Below are 15,160 nucleotides of genomic sequence, written 5' to 3' on the forward strand. Positions count from 1 at the left end.
TGTCTATGCAAGGTTATAGCGTGATACGCTTCCTAATTTAAGCAAAGGGGAAATACTGTCCTGCTGAGCCTTACTTATTAGGAGAATAACTTTCGAGAGGTGATGGCTCTGCATGATCTTATCTATGCAGACAAAATATGTGAAGCTTTTGGCTAGGCAAATCCAAGCAAAGCATGTAAAAAAATTAGGTAGTCAAAATAAGGTGGTTCTTTGGTTAGTGAGATAAGTGTAGGATGGCATTTTTCGGGTGGTTTTATATCAAAGTTTGTAGCTTTCCTGTCTGGCAGGAGGGAGTATGCAATACAGTGTTACAGAAGCTCTTGGCTCCATAAAGAAATGCAGATATCTTATAAATAAAGACTGATTATCACCCATGTTAAACGCTAAATTTGTTGGTTTGGTTTTTTTTTAATGGAAGGTAAACGTGCTGCCTTCTACTTGTAGGTTACTGATGTGGTTTTGAAGTGTTTTAGATAGAGGGGGGGAAAAATCATCAGTTCTCCGTGTTGATAAAAGACAAACTACATAGCTAACAACTCTGATGTTTCCAGGTTTTTTATTATTTCAGTTAGTTATACTCTGGAGAATTCTTACCTCTGACTGTACTCAAAATATTTGGTATTACAAGATGTAATGCTTGATGAAAACCATATATTTACCACATGTGTAACACTAAATTATAGCATTATTTTACATATGGTTGCGGTATTTGATTTGTCCATTCCTGTTTAAACTAGAATTACGGAAAACTTGGCAACCAGCATGCTACTAGTTAGAGCAATTGTCTCATTATGTTTGGCAAAACAGAGGGGAACAGTTTGAAAGTAAAGTCACTGTTCTGCTTGTGCTCAGATTTGGGTAGTTATTTAAGGTTAGCAGCTCTGGGACATTGTAACACTGTTAAAAGAGTCCTGGCAATGAAAAGGAAAAGAAGGTGCTCCCTAAGAAAAGAAAGCCATTGTTGCTTGAAGATGATTGATTGGTAGGTAACATTGAAGATTCTGAAAGCAAGTTAAGTAAGAGATTCTGACTTTTTGCTGACATGATTTATCTATGAAACTGCCCATCTTGGACTGTGTAGTGCTTTATTTATAGCATTTCCACTTTGTCTTTTAAACAAACCAACTGTTTTAAATACTTGTTTTGAAGTAATTCCTGACATCTACTGTTTTTCTAGGTTGATCAACTCCAAAATGTTGTCTAAGTATCTGTGCCAAGTTTACAAATGTTTGTTTCTGCACAACTTAAAACTGAATTCAGTAAATGTGTCTACTTTGGGCAGAAGGATCCATTCTTCAGCAAAAAAGCTTTCTGACTGTGAGTTAAATGAACAAATCGTCCAGAAACGAGAAAATAAGGAGTTCCCTCAAAGTACAGAAAACGGTCATTTTGGAAGATTGCACATACCAGTGATGCTGGAGGAGGTTGTTAATTGTTTATCCCCCCAGCCAGGCCAGGTGAGTTAAAGGATTATTTAACATTTGTGATTAGTAGCAGTCCAGCAGAAAAATTTGTGCAGCATAGAGATAACTTTTATTTAGAAGAATAAAGGGATGTTCTTCAAGAAGCAGTTGCACCTTTTAAAGATTCTGAATGTTTTGCAGTTAAAGGCTCTGTATTCAAAATAAAAATCTCCTGTCTGTATGCCTGAATCCCCAAATAAGCAGTATTTGTTATAACTGTAATAAGTATTTGAATAATCTCTTGCTTTTGTGCTTGTCTTTCTGGATTGCTCTTGTGTACTTGTAGGGTTATGTTAATTGTTAATGTAGCAGTAGGGAGTTCTCATCTATGGTTACATCAACAATTTGTGAAGAGCTTTCTTCCATTTGTGTAAGAGGTAGTAAGTATGTAAGTTTTAAAAATCATCTTCATAGCTTGCTCTGAGACAGTTATTTCCATGGTTTCACTTGGTTTGAGGCACTGTATTTCCTAAGGATATGCTTACGCTGATAATGTGGTGTACTGTAGTTATAAAATGACTGTGTATGGTACCAGAAATTGTTTACCATCAATAACATGGAAGTATTGCAAGTTGTCTGTCTTGGCTACAGTACTGTGAGTAGATTCCTTTTGGTAACTGGATTAGCTCAGGTCTCTACGCTGCAGTATTGATACATCTATGTTGTGCTGGTGTATGCAGTGTAAGTATTCTGTTACATGCTCCCTTTACAAAAATGATCACATGAAAACTCTTTCACTGTGTAGGGATCTTAAACACAATACTAAGTTGAAAGGATTTCTTATACAACTTAAATGCTTGAATGATTTTCCCATTTCAGGTGCTTTCATCTGTGATTTTAGTGGGTTTTGTTACCTTCATAGAATCTTATTAATGTAGGCTTATCAGTGTGTTGTTTCACTACAAAGACTGAAATGATACATGAAGTAGTGGATTGTTCAAAGTGTGTGTGTTTGTTTTATTTTTACTCTAAACCATCATTGTCCAACAGCTGTGTAAGTTTCTACTTAAATAAGAAGAGGCTGTTGAAGTGATTGTTTATTAAACTGTGTTGATATAACAGAATTGGTTTGGCAACATAACTTGCAGAAGAAACTCTGTTTGTTGTTATAAACCGTGGAGAGTAACTATTGTTGTCACTAAAGGCTTTTTGATAACGAAAATATTTATGAATTTAAAATAGCTTATTGTTGGGGTGGGATTTTTTTCAGGTCTGTGTATACGTAGTTTTGCAGATTTCTACACCAGTGGTGAACCGCTAATGACAGATAGAAGAGAGCACGTGCGTTACCTTGAACAGAAGCAGTTATAATATTGCTAACCTGTTTAGCATAACTGAAAATTAAAACAGCACTTCCGTTTTTCTTTTATTTTTAAGCCAGATAAATCATAGATTTGCACTACTTTCTGAAGCCTGACGTTTTGAAAATAAGTACTGTGCAAAAGGATGTAATGTGGCAACGGAGTTTTGCTAGAGTAAGCATCAGTGAAATTTTGAAGAAAGATTGAGACTGTTTCTCACATGAACGCTGGTACAGTTTCAGTTAACATGGATATCAACTGGGACTGTTGTATCAATTTAATTTTTAAGGTCATAGTCATGACTGGAAGTCCATGAACACTTTCTTTGTTTTGTGGGCAGGGAAAGTAATGTTCTGATTTTGTTTTTTGTTTTTCTGCTTTCCTCTCTCCTATGCACGTGAAGATTTCCTTTGCTGTGCTTTAACATGGTTACATTTGTTCTTATAAAAAAGCTGATTTGGGCCTCTATTGCTTGTGTTCTAGGACAAGGACAAGGAGTTGCCAATAAAAAGAAAATCCAGTTAGAAAGACAACATTCTCCCTATGGTTTTAGTCAGCGAATGGGGTTTTCATTTTACTTACAGCGGTTCCTAAGAAAATAGATATTACTTAAGAGTGAGTCGCAGCTGAGATAAAGATGTTAGTACCTTCCTACTGAATATTCTTATTGACTGTCTCCTTTGTGGAGTCTTTCAGAGGTTTAACCAATAGTATTTCCACTGACCTTTCTTTGAATCTTTTTTTTATTGCCTTAGAGCTTGTTTCTACAAAGTCCCTGTAGCGGTCCTGTCGTTGAAGCACATTGTACAAACTAGGTTTTACTGATTTACCTCACTTATCCTCAGTGAAAAATCTGTTGCAGTAAATCCACACACAAGTAATTTCCTCTTTAAGTTCACTGTATTGACTAAACTACATTTTAGTCTTCTCAGTCCTCTAGTGTTCTTTATGCATACTTGGCCAATGTATCTGCAGTTGTCTGGGCAGCCTGAGTTTTCTCAGTTCTCTTAAACTTTAAAGTTAGTGAAGAACCCAGCAGATTTTCAGAATGAATGTCTTTGGGCATCCAGAAGCATGTTTTCCCAATTTTCACCCTACTTTTTCCTATTTTTCCTTTTACAATAGTCACCTTTTAACTAGAGATGTGGCTCTTTTTCACATCATAGCCTATAAAGATCTGAAGAAGAATTTCATTAGCAGTGGATTCGAGTATGAACGCCAGAGGATGAAACTTTGAAGTTTTAATTATTCTTCTGGGGGTCTTACAGCAAAGGTTCTTATGGTTGCAGAGCTCTGGAAAACTGTTTTGATAATGCTCCAGCACAAACAGAACACTTCTGTGTATATTTATATTTAAACTCCCAACTAGAACAAAAAACTATTATACCCTACTCAGATTTTATGGGGAAGCCTGTAATCTGATGCCATCTATGGTTTTGTGTTAAATGTGATTTGGAATAGACTAAAATGGAGATACAGTAAGCTCTTGGAGTATTATTTGCTTTATGATAGTTCTGGAAGCTTTTTTTAATATCTGTAAATTAAATGGTAGGTGGACAAACCTGAGGTGAGAAAGAATGAATGAGACCATTCAGTTTTCTCCAGTGTTTAGGTGATTCATCAGAAACAGTCCATATCAGATGATCTTTTTATCTCATTATGTTAATTTGTGTCTAAAAAATTCAGGTAGTTAATTTTCCCCGAACAGATTTTGTCTGACATCTTCTTGAGTTAACTGGGACTTCTTGTGGAGGTAACATCTTTGATTCTTCATAAAATTATTTGGACTGTTTTTATCACACAGCTTTCATTGAAGGGGGTGTCCTCTTTGTCTTGGAAATACTGTGTGGTATCTAGCTTCTAGAGAGAGACAGGTATTTATTAAAAACGCCTAGCTTTGCTGTGAGCTTACCTTTCAGTCTTTCAGGTATGTACTGCGTTGTTCTCAGGGTAGCTACTATTTTCATGTATCCACATGTCAAATGCTGCTTTTTTAGCTGAGAGTTGAGTGTGAGCGTGGCCTTGCAAAATAACAAGAGGAAGCATAATATGTTGCTAACAGCCAAACATTGGTCTTCTGTCACTGAAGTGCTTCATGAGCTCTGCAGTTAGTTTGAAGACAGTAGCCATTCATCTCCTGAAGTTCTGTTGCCACTGTTGGATGTTGTTGATCAGGAGTATCCTTCCTATTCCCCAGAGCTAGTTAGTCAAATAATGGATGAGGCTCAAAGGAAGCTGAAGTAGACTGCTCGTGTGCAAAAGCAGAGTCTATTGGACTCAAATTGTTGTCTTAGTTTCCTTATATCCTTGTCCATATGTCAGTATTCCTTTTTCTTTTCTGCCTTACACTGAGTGTAAACTCTTACGGACAAAAATAACCTTTCTCTGTACAGCACCCTGCAGATTGGACTTCTGTTTTGTGAGAGGTTTCCAAGTATCACGGGGTATAAACAGTTATGTGGCTATGTTGGTGACCAGCGTACTCACCGTAGTACTTCCAAAGCCATCTGCAAATAGTTCGTAACTGGAACAACCCATTTACGCTAAAGGCTCTCACAATTGAGGTTTTCCGCAGGGTGTCCAAGATAAACAGGAACTGAAAAGGGACCTGGAAAAAATGAATTCTGTGTTCTCAAGTTGTATGAAGTATTTCATAGCATGCAACCAAAAAGCCAAGTTTGGCATGGAATATTAATTATATCATGAGATAAACACTGAAATACTTCATTTGGAAAAGCACAGTGCTCCGTGGATATAGTAACTGTGTTGTTTTAGCCTGTTTTCCACTGGACTTGTAGAAGGATAGTAGGTGACATAAAGCAAGTGATTTATATAGCATTCTTTATTGTAGAAACAACTATATGGCTTGGTTTTTTTGTGGGAAGCATGCCGAAGGTATCTGTCTGTATGCAAATTGTATGGTTAATTTATCTGTAGCAGCAGCACAGTGATTTATATGGTGATAAGTACAAGCTGTTGTAGAATAGGAAGACAGATATTGGAACTTGCAAGAGGCAAATACATTAATACAGAGAAATTCTGACAATATTTTGGGTATTACAGAACTTGCTTTTTTCCATGATACTGTAGCGTTACTGAGGGATGTTGAGGTATTTCAGCTGATCATATAGCTTCTGTGTACCCTTTCAGTCACTCTTTGTCTTGCCCAGTTTCCTGGTTGTGTATATTCTGAATTTATAAAAGAGACTAACCAGCTTTAAGATCACAGCTGTGTAAGGAGATGTGTAGTAAAATGTACATAGAGTGCATATATATGCAAAGTGCGTTAATTTTCTGCAGTGTGTAATAGGAAACTTTGTTAGATGGAATCCTGTGAGATAGAGTGCACTGTTTAAAATATTTGGCTAAAATCATACTCTGAAAGGGATTTTTGGGTACAGTTAGTATGTGAAGGTAGTTCATTAAATGGAGAACACTTTCAGAATACTTTCAAAAAGGTTTCAATTAAGATGTGCACAAGGTAGTCCCCCATATGTCTATTACTATTAAAAGTAATAATATTATCGGTTTTTTCAATGGTAGTGTCTGTGTGGGGATTTGGAAAACCAGACCCCATTCGCTTAAGTTCCTTAACTTATAACCAGCTGTCCTCTGCTGTGACAAGCAGTCTAAATAAAAAAGTAGCAGGGTAGAAAGAGTGTTACTTAACGATGCAATGCTAGCAAAAGTCATACCAGATCTACAGTATCTATGTCTGGGTGAGTTCCATCACAAGGTGAGAGAGGGAAGAAGGAGGCAAGGCATAGAACAAGACAGGAGATGGTGTTCATGAACAGCTTGTCAGGTGAGGGGGCAGAGAAAGCCCACTCATGCATTTTGCTATCTGAAGTTTCTTGCTTTGCTGTCTTCTGATGATGTCTTCCCTAATGGCAGAAGAATTTAAGCACATACCGTTTAGAGTACTGCACAACTGTTCTCTGTTTTGAAGCTTATACTCGCTGTGTGATTAGACTGTAGTACCAGGACATGAAAAATACCCATGTATGGAATCTGAATGATGGCAAGGTACAGATGAGGCACGGTGAAAAAGTCCCTTCAGATTGTGCACATTTATACTTCAAGATGTTGCTCTTGAGAGTGAAAGTAACTAAAAAGCTTGGACGGGGGGAAGAATAAGTTGATGGCTACAGCTGCACAGGGAAGAATCTTTTGGTTGTAATTCTTGGACATCCGCCCGACCACCTCTTCTTCCCACCTGCTGCAGCAAGGCTCTCAGCAGGCATATCAAAATGTTACCATCAGCATCAACAAGGCAACAGCTCTCACCAACTTTGTTCTGCATCTTTATTGCAGTAGAGGAAGGGAAGTCTGCAGCTGCTATCTCCAAAGAGACCAGCCAGGGAACTTGGTCTGCCTACTGAGAGCAACTCTGCAGATGCGCCAGATTTCATTTTATTGTAATACTGGGTTAGCTTGCTGTTACCACTGTATCGCATAACAAATGATAGTGCTTCAGGAGACTATTTAAGATGCTGTGTTATAATAAAGCCAGATTCAATGCTTTTGGGTGACTCAGCTTGTAATGACGCTGTATATGCTCTCCTTTTCTGTTGTGACAGCATTAGTCTTTGCACCTCTTGGGGAAAACTAATAAAATTCACCAGAAAGTAATCTAAGCCCTTTAAATTTTAACTTGAGTGAGCCTGTGATCGCGGAAAGGGTGATAATTAATATATGTAGCTACTCATTTCCTCCCCATCTAGTACTGTGTGTCTTATTTAGTCAGCCTTTTGGCTAAGCTTTCTTATTAAATATTTGAATTTGAGTTTGCAAACAGAAATACAGACTTTTTCTACCATACAAAATATTACTAGGAGTTTAAGATCACAATTGGAGTATGGAAAATATCTGCAGGGTTTTTATTTCCTTTCTTGTCTTTCTGTTCAAGGTAATCCTGTTGTGAGTACCTTTGCACAGGCTTGTTCTGCATAGAGAGATAATTAAATGTTAAACTACCAGATGTGATGTTTAAAATTAACATGTATCTGAAGTCATTCAAATGTATGGTCTGATTTTTTTTTTTTTTTCAAATACGTTTTTTCTTCTTCCCAGAGTTTTTGAGCACATCATCTTCATTCCAGTAGTGTTTTCTGTTGCTCAGCAGCTTGGGAGAATAGTTTTCTAATAATTCTGTTCTGATCACTACTCAACTAATTGTTTCAGGCTCCCTCTTTATAAAAAGCTGTATTCTCTAATGTCAAATTGCTGTAGGTACCTTGCAGCCTAGACTTATCGAAAACATGGCTTTTTTGGGTTGGCTAACCGTAGATACTAAGGAATGGATTAGATCTTCAGTTGAGCCTTTGTAAAAATTTCATTGCAGCTTAAGTATCTCCTCAGTTACAATTGAGGAAAGAAGTTTCTTCTGAAGTAGCTGAGGAAATCATCTCTTTCTTGCTAAGTTTGGTGATTAGCTGAAGTCATTCAGATACTGAAATTTTAATTTCCTATGGAAATGTTAATAATCGCATGCTTGAGTCATAATGTCATTAAATCTAATTCCAGACAACATTACTCTTAGGAAAATGAGTAAAGTAAATAATGCATCCTGAAGCAAGGCCTGCCAGAGCTGTCTAAAAGCAGGTGACAAAGGCAGGTGGTGGTGGCTTTTGTTTCTTTTGCCTCTGATCTGAGCAGGAAGGGGGAAGGGGCTTGTTTGTCTGCATTGGAAAAACTTTGCTCCCAGATATATTCCTGGGTGTTCCAGCGTTTGGCTGGCAGGTTTCACACTATGCAAGGAATGCCATTTGGCATATACTAGAGGGTCTGGGACGCAGCTCCGTTTGCTTCTGGATGTGAGGGATGGGGGTGGTTCACCAGTGAATGGGCTTTTTCCAGGCTTCTGTGAAGGACCTACAATCGATGACTGAGAAAGCTGTCATGTGTTCTAAGGTGTTTAAATTTAAACATCTACAGAAATTGTAGGTGTTTACAGGTGAAGTATTCCAATATGTTCTGTAGAATCAAGATCACAAATGAAGATACGCAGTTTTAGAAAATAAGTGAAGTCGTCAAAACAATAATGAGGTAAAATGCTTTTTCAAATGTTTTAATCCAAAAGCTGTTTTTTTAAGTATAGAAGGGAGTATCTTGCCTATAAAATTGCTGTTCCGTTTTTGGCTGTAATCAGAAAACTGAACCCTTGTGAAGAAAACATATTTGAAATTCATTTAGAGACTGAGTGATTATGATTGATGGGTGCTTCAAAATACGTTCATAACGGGCTTTTTTTTTCTTCCTTTTTGTGTGGAATGATGAAGAGATGGTTGATAGAGAATGCAAGTTACTAAAATGCTTGACTATGCAGACCTAGTCAGGGATCTTACAGGTATTTCAGCTGTATACTAGTATGATTTAGATACTCTCTTGGTGTCCCGATGGGATGAATGTGAAAAATGGGTAATAATGGTTGCATTAGGTTGTGTTGTCTAGAAAATCATTTTATGGTGTACTTCATCCATTATGTGGGAAGGTTGTTTTCCTACAAAATACCAACTATTTATTTCGGTTTCTTTTTGTCATGTAGATTGTTAGAGTTGCAGTGTAAACAACAACTTTTTTAATAATTTCATACTCTCTCAGAGGTGCTTTTGGGGAAAAAAATTACAGTCCAATTATGTTCTACCAATCAGTCCTTATTTTTATAAATTATGTGTAATGACTTTTTACATAGATGAAAGGCAGGTACTGTATAGAAGGTACTGATAGGAGATAGTTTTTGCTTGCAACAACATTTTTTCCCACTGTGTACTTTGTTTGCTTCTTTCTCTTATCTCTAGTAGATACCAGAAAAAATGGTTTGTGTGGTGTAAGATTTATTTTTTTCTGGTTGTCTTTATTTTCTGGCAGGTGATGTCATAAGGCATAAGACCCTTTAATCCCTTCATAATGTTTTCGCTGATGAGTTCAGCTTTTATACACTTGAGCAAGGTTTGAATGGGAATTGTGCCTCTGTAGATCTATGGCTTAATCTGTACAGTGTAGCTGCTCATACATTTCATAGCAGTGTCATCAACATCCCCTTTTTGGTAGTAGGTGCAGAGTTTTGGAAAGCTTATTTACCTTGCATCTGTTTTCAACACTTTGAAGTTTGCTGCAGGGAAGCTTGGAATGACTGCTTTGCTCCACAGGGTATCCTTGACTGCTTTTTGTCACAGATGTTTGTATTTTCAGAAGTGGGGTTTTTTATTCCTTTTTTTTTCATCGTTAAATGATTTTGTATTAGAGCAGCATTTTATGGGTAATATGTTACTGATTGAAGTTGAGATGACATTAGAACATACTCTCGAATAGAAAGTCATCTTTCATTTTTGGAGTTCCTCTTAGAAGTAACAGAATGTGAATGCAAATTCAAATTGTAACTTTTTAGGAATGAGAGGTAGGGACTTCAGAGTTTCTAAGTGATTGTGTGCAGTATGTGGTTCTCTAGATTTGTCGTATTTTCCCTTCTGTGAGTCAATAGTTTTAAAACAATTATTAAAAATCAACGTAGATACTCCTTAGTTTAAAACCAGGTAAGTTTGATTTACCTTATAAAACTGAATATCTTTGCGAAATATTTTAAATTTTCATAAGAGGGAGGAAAGGTTATTAGTGTGCTAAAGACTAAATAATATTTCTTAGTAAATTGCAGTAGTATAAAAATATCTTGATAAAAGTGCAAGAATATCTTGGACTGTCTTTGACCTCTCATTTTCTTAGTTCTAGGATAATTTTTCTTACTTGCATATGAATAACAGCAAGGTATACCTTTTAATAATTTTTTCCAGCTGTGACTTCGAGTGTGTACAGTTTCTTTATTTAGAGAAATATTAAAACCCTTCCAGCATTTCTCTAAAAGTAGATTTCTGTACTAACATATCTGTTGCGATCCCATGAGTAACCAACTTACATAGCATGTCTCACTGTACAAATGTTTTTTAATGGTCTGTTTTATTTAAAAAAATTTACAAGCCCTGCCTTTTGGCAGGCATATAAAACATGTATGCCTTTTTAATTTTTGTGTGTTTAACAGAAAGCCAAGAAAAATTCTTCAGTTGTGCAAAAATAAAAAGAAAATCCTTTCCATGGTGGATCTATGCATGCATTAGATAGGACATAGTGATAGGTGCAGTAAACAGATTTGGGATAAATGGGGAGGGGTGCAAAGTTTTATCCATCATAAGCCACATGTTGAGTCAACTGAAGAAGCAGTGCTTAGAACTGAGAAGTATAATAATTTAAACTGCTAGATACATGCTTTGGAAATAATCAGGGGTAGGTAGTTAGACTTTGGTTTTCAAGATTAGTCCAAAGTCCTTGACTTTGAGAAGCTGCACATCTTTCAGCTTGCATGAGGTGTGTTCTTTCAACGAATGTCACTTCTCCGGCAGAGGAGTAAGTGCACCCCTGGACAGAGCAAAAGAGGAGAGAGAAAAAAATTCCTGTTTTCTCATGGAGAATTCTGTTATGTGCTAGTATTTTGGTGACTGAATTTCTAACATCATGGAGAAAAAACTGACATGGATAAATTTTTTTATCAATAGTTTTGCTCTAGCAAAAATAATTCTGGAATTATAATAGTTCTAGAAATACGATCTGATTAAACATTTTGTAAGTTTTCACAGACGCTGTTCTCTAAACCCAGCAGTATTGCAGTTGTGAAGTCTGAGCGTACATAGTGTAGATTTTGTTAGAGAGGATTTTTTATTTTTTTTAAAGAACACTGTAGATAAGTAATTGTTCAGGAGGACTGAAGGCAGACCTCTTTGCTGGCCTTTAATTTATAAGCTAACAGTTAACTAGGAAAGGTGTAAAGATGACAGTGACCTTGGGAAATGGTATCCTGTTGAAAAGCCCTTCTTAGAATGTAAACCACTTATTTCTGAAGTAGTAAACTCTTACTTGCCCATAACCAGCACTTCGTTGTGTGTGGGTTTTTCCTCAATATTATAATACTTTTATTTTCTTTAGAAAGAGTTTTCTAGTATACAAATACTTTATAACACTAACAGGATTCCCTCATGGCACAGATCATTTAGGATAACGTCCAAGATGTGATTCATTGTAATACTGTAAGGAGTTACAAAATATTTGCAGACTTACTCGGACTATTTCGTCATGGTGAGATGATATGGTTGGGTTTCCTTTTTTGAAGAATTTTGCAGACACTCTCAGGTAATTAAGATTTGGCCTACTTCTTGGTGAGACATTAAAATTTACTGTAATTTTTGTAAATTTGGTTTAAGAATTTCTTCAGGTGTTTTGAGGATGGGTTAAATAGGTTAAATGGTTATTCATGACAGACAATTTATAACATAGTACAGTTTATAACATTGGTATAACATGGAGAAACACTAAGTACACTAGACTTTTGTAGGAAAAAATATGTTAACAGCTTTCTTGGCCTGTAGAAAGAAAAGTAGTGCTTAAGATGACTTTCTACAGTATTTCTGGATTTCTGTAGTTGCTATAGTAGAAAAGTTAATAAGAAAGCTCTTTTTTACAGCAATTGTGTAAAAAGTACTTCTTTTTTCCTTTTAAAGTCAAGACTGTATAACTGCTGATCCCACCATTGTTTTATGGTTTGACAAGTCTTGTTTGTACAGATACAGACATATAAAATTTGCATTACACAGTGGCCTGTAGTTGTTAAGCAATCTTAACTCTACCAAGAGAAATGAAGTTGACTGCAGCATCGTATAAGTATTTAAAAAAATTACTAAATATATGAAAAATGCACTTTGGCATGACATACTTTTTATGTCCTCTGTTTTCCAATTTTTAAAGTTTTAATAATGCCGCAGAGGATAGCTGAATTGTTGTGTTATCACAAGTGTGGCATTGAAATATTTCCCAGATTTCATCGATTGTTTCTATATTTTGTGAGCTTCCTTTGGAAAATATTTTAAAAATAAGTTTTAAAACATAATTACATTTAAAAAATTTATTTTTAAAAATCCCATTTTGTTTTTAGCACAGTAGAGGGTTCATCAGCGTTAGTGTTTCAGTCCTTGAGTAAAGAATCTGCTTTTGAGAGGGTGTAGTGGTTGTCCCTGCTTGAAGCAGATGGTTCACATTGCAGTGCACAAACTGGATTCCTTCAGATTAAGGCAGGAGACAGACTCTGAGAATGCACCTTGCGCTCCAACTGTGAATAAATACTCGGCCTGAAGAACCAAAGTAGAAATGGTCTGGAGTAAATCCCCTTGGCACATGTGTAGGATCTCAGACAAAACAGTTCTGCCCTTTGAGAATCTTCTTCCACTGGCCTGCTAAAGCTGGCATAGCCAGACAGTGCTGGGTGAATGAGCTGTCTGTTCTGTTTTGTTCTGGTACACGGAGATGTCTTACATGCTGTTCACTATTCAAACTCCGCTTTCAATTCAGATTTTTGTCTCTTGAATTATATCGCTACTACATTTGGGTTCCTCACAGATTGTCTTCCTAGGTAAATTCATTCATTCACATTAATTACACAGAATTTATCTTTGCAGCTGTCCTGTAAGGTAGCACAGTACTGTTACTTCTACTTTGCAGAACTCATTCGAGGCATCAGTACCAGAATTATGCTTTGGGTGCCCAAGCAGAAACGCCCCTTTTCCTGCTTTTTCAGAGAGGATGACATTTTTAGTTACACATTTGGTTTAGAGCTTTGAAAGACATTGGAGTGACATCCATTTGCAGTTGTTGAGGTCACAGTGTATCTGGCAAGCAGATCTAGAGTTCCTGAGTTTTACAGCCAGAAATATGAGGACCAGTATTCTGACCTACCTGCTTGGTGTACTGACCTCCTGAGAGTCACGCACAAGCTGTGTGGCAGAAGTTCCAGTGTTCATCTGTCAGCTGAGTGCATTTCTTAATTACTGTGTTGGATACTGCAATTTCCAATGTCGCTTTGCTTTTGGAAAGAAAACTGCAGTTGAAGTGGTTGATTCATTTCCGCAGGGCTTTCTGGAAGAGCCGGGCTGAACAAGTAAGCCAGTGAAATGTCTTGTTGCCCCTGAAGGGGGCAAGTCCACCTTCCCTGCTCCCCGTGCATCTCATCTCCGTATCCTCCTGTCCCTCCCTGACTGTTCTGCACATCCATTGAACACTAATAGGGTAGAAAACAATACAGGTTTTTCTTCTGTATTGGTTTTCCATGCCATGCTCTTAAGTTCAATTGGCATATGGAAGTACCTAGTAAGCCACCGGTGCTGGGAGAAGTGAACTAGAAAGAGGGAAGACTTGCACAGGACAAAATAGTGCAGAATTGCTCCTTTCTTTTTTCCTTTATTTTCTTTATTTTTTTCTTTTTCTTTCTTCATTCCCCTCTCTCCCAATGCTTAACATCTTGTGAAACCATACCTTTAGTACCGACCTTTGGGAGGCTGTCATTTGCTGACTTTGCTGTGAGGAGATGCAATATGCCTGTTATGTTGAAGTTACAGCCTTTTCAATTGGTAAAAATTAAATACTGAGATTTGTAGGTCCCAGTGTAGGTTCTGGGGAAAATGTTGTTTAGTTGAAGGTTCTCTCTTAATTGCTATGTGCATGCTCATGATAACCCTCAGGAGCCTTACCTGTTCCAGCCTTTGCTCCAGGCTTAAAATACAGCTCTTGAGTTCTTTGCCAAGTTTGTCTGGTCCTGCTTATCATATGGCCTAACAGGTCTGAAATTGCGCTGCACATGCTGCTATCTGGATATACGTTCTTGCTTCCTCTCGCTCTGCTGATTGTGCAGCCAAGGAACAAGCTCACACTGGAACTGTCCATGTACTTGCAGTTGGTTTTCAGGTGAATAAGCAAGTGGATCCAGCCCATGGCTGCCGCGCCAGTGTACAGCTAGATGACAGCGAGCAGCCCGGTGTTCTGAGAAGCACTGAGATGTTTGTACACACCCTGTAGGGCTGCTGCTCAACTGGTTGTCTGTCTTGGGTCTGGACACCTCACACCCACTCTTTATTTGCTCCCTCTGTGTCGGCACTATCGGAGCAGAATCTCAGGGAGCAAGAGAGACAGCTTTCCTTTTCTGAGATCCTGTGCTTGGCAGCTTAGGCATCATAGCCTGGGCATTCACAAAGAAAATCTGGGAGAGACATCTTGCTTTTCAATCTAAATGTTTTTGGAAGTCCATGAGAATATCAATAGGAGTCTTTCATCCAGGATTATCCTCGCGTTTATTTCAGAACTTGAAAATGCCATTACTGCTTATTGCAATAGTAGAATTGTTGTAATTTTAAAATCTAAGCAGACATGTTTTTTGCCTAAACAGAAAGTGCCTTAAGAGTTTTGTCACCCTTTCCCACTGCCTCCAGTCAGCTGAAGACTTAACTTCTGATATGGAAAAGTTTCAGCCTCCAATTGTTAAAATCAGTCAGGACTCTCTGCTGCAGAAAATAGGATCTTTCAATG

At 37.4% G+C, this 15,160-nt stretch overlaps 1 protein-coding gene across 9 annotated transcripts in view; it reads left to right on the top strand.

The window, feature by feature from the left end:
* The window catches only part of METTL15 (methyltransferase 15, mitochondrial 12S rRNA N4-cytidine), a 94,989-nt gene that overhangs the window by 1,095 nt on the left and 78,734 nt on the right, over nt 1-15,160 (top strand). For 6 of the 9 annotated variants that reach the window (XM_056353337.1, XM_056353336.1, XM_056353335.1 and 3 more), the window contains exon 2: nt 1,178-1,457. In XM_056353337.1, the coding sequence (XP_056209312.1) occupies nt 1,194-1,457 (264 nt within the window). In that variant the 5' untranslated portion in view covers nt 1,178-1,193. Of the gene's footprint in view, nt 1-436; nt 983-1,177; nt 1,458-15,160 lie in introns of those variants that run through there. The other 3 variants (XM_056353332.1, XM_056353338.1, XM_056353330.1) reach the window with 3 other exon arrangements.

Source organism: Falco biarmicus, chromosome 10 (assembly GCF_023638135.1).
Source record: "Falco biarmicus isolate bFalBia1 chromosome 10, bFalBia1.pri, whole genome shotgun sequence".
Taxonomy (NCBI): Eukaryota; Metazoa; Chordata; class Aves; order Falconiformes; family Falconidae; genus Falco; species Falco biarmicus.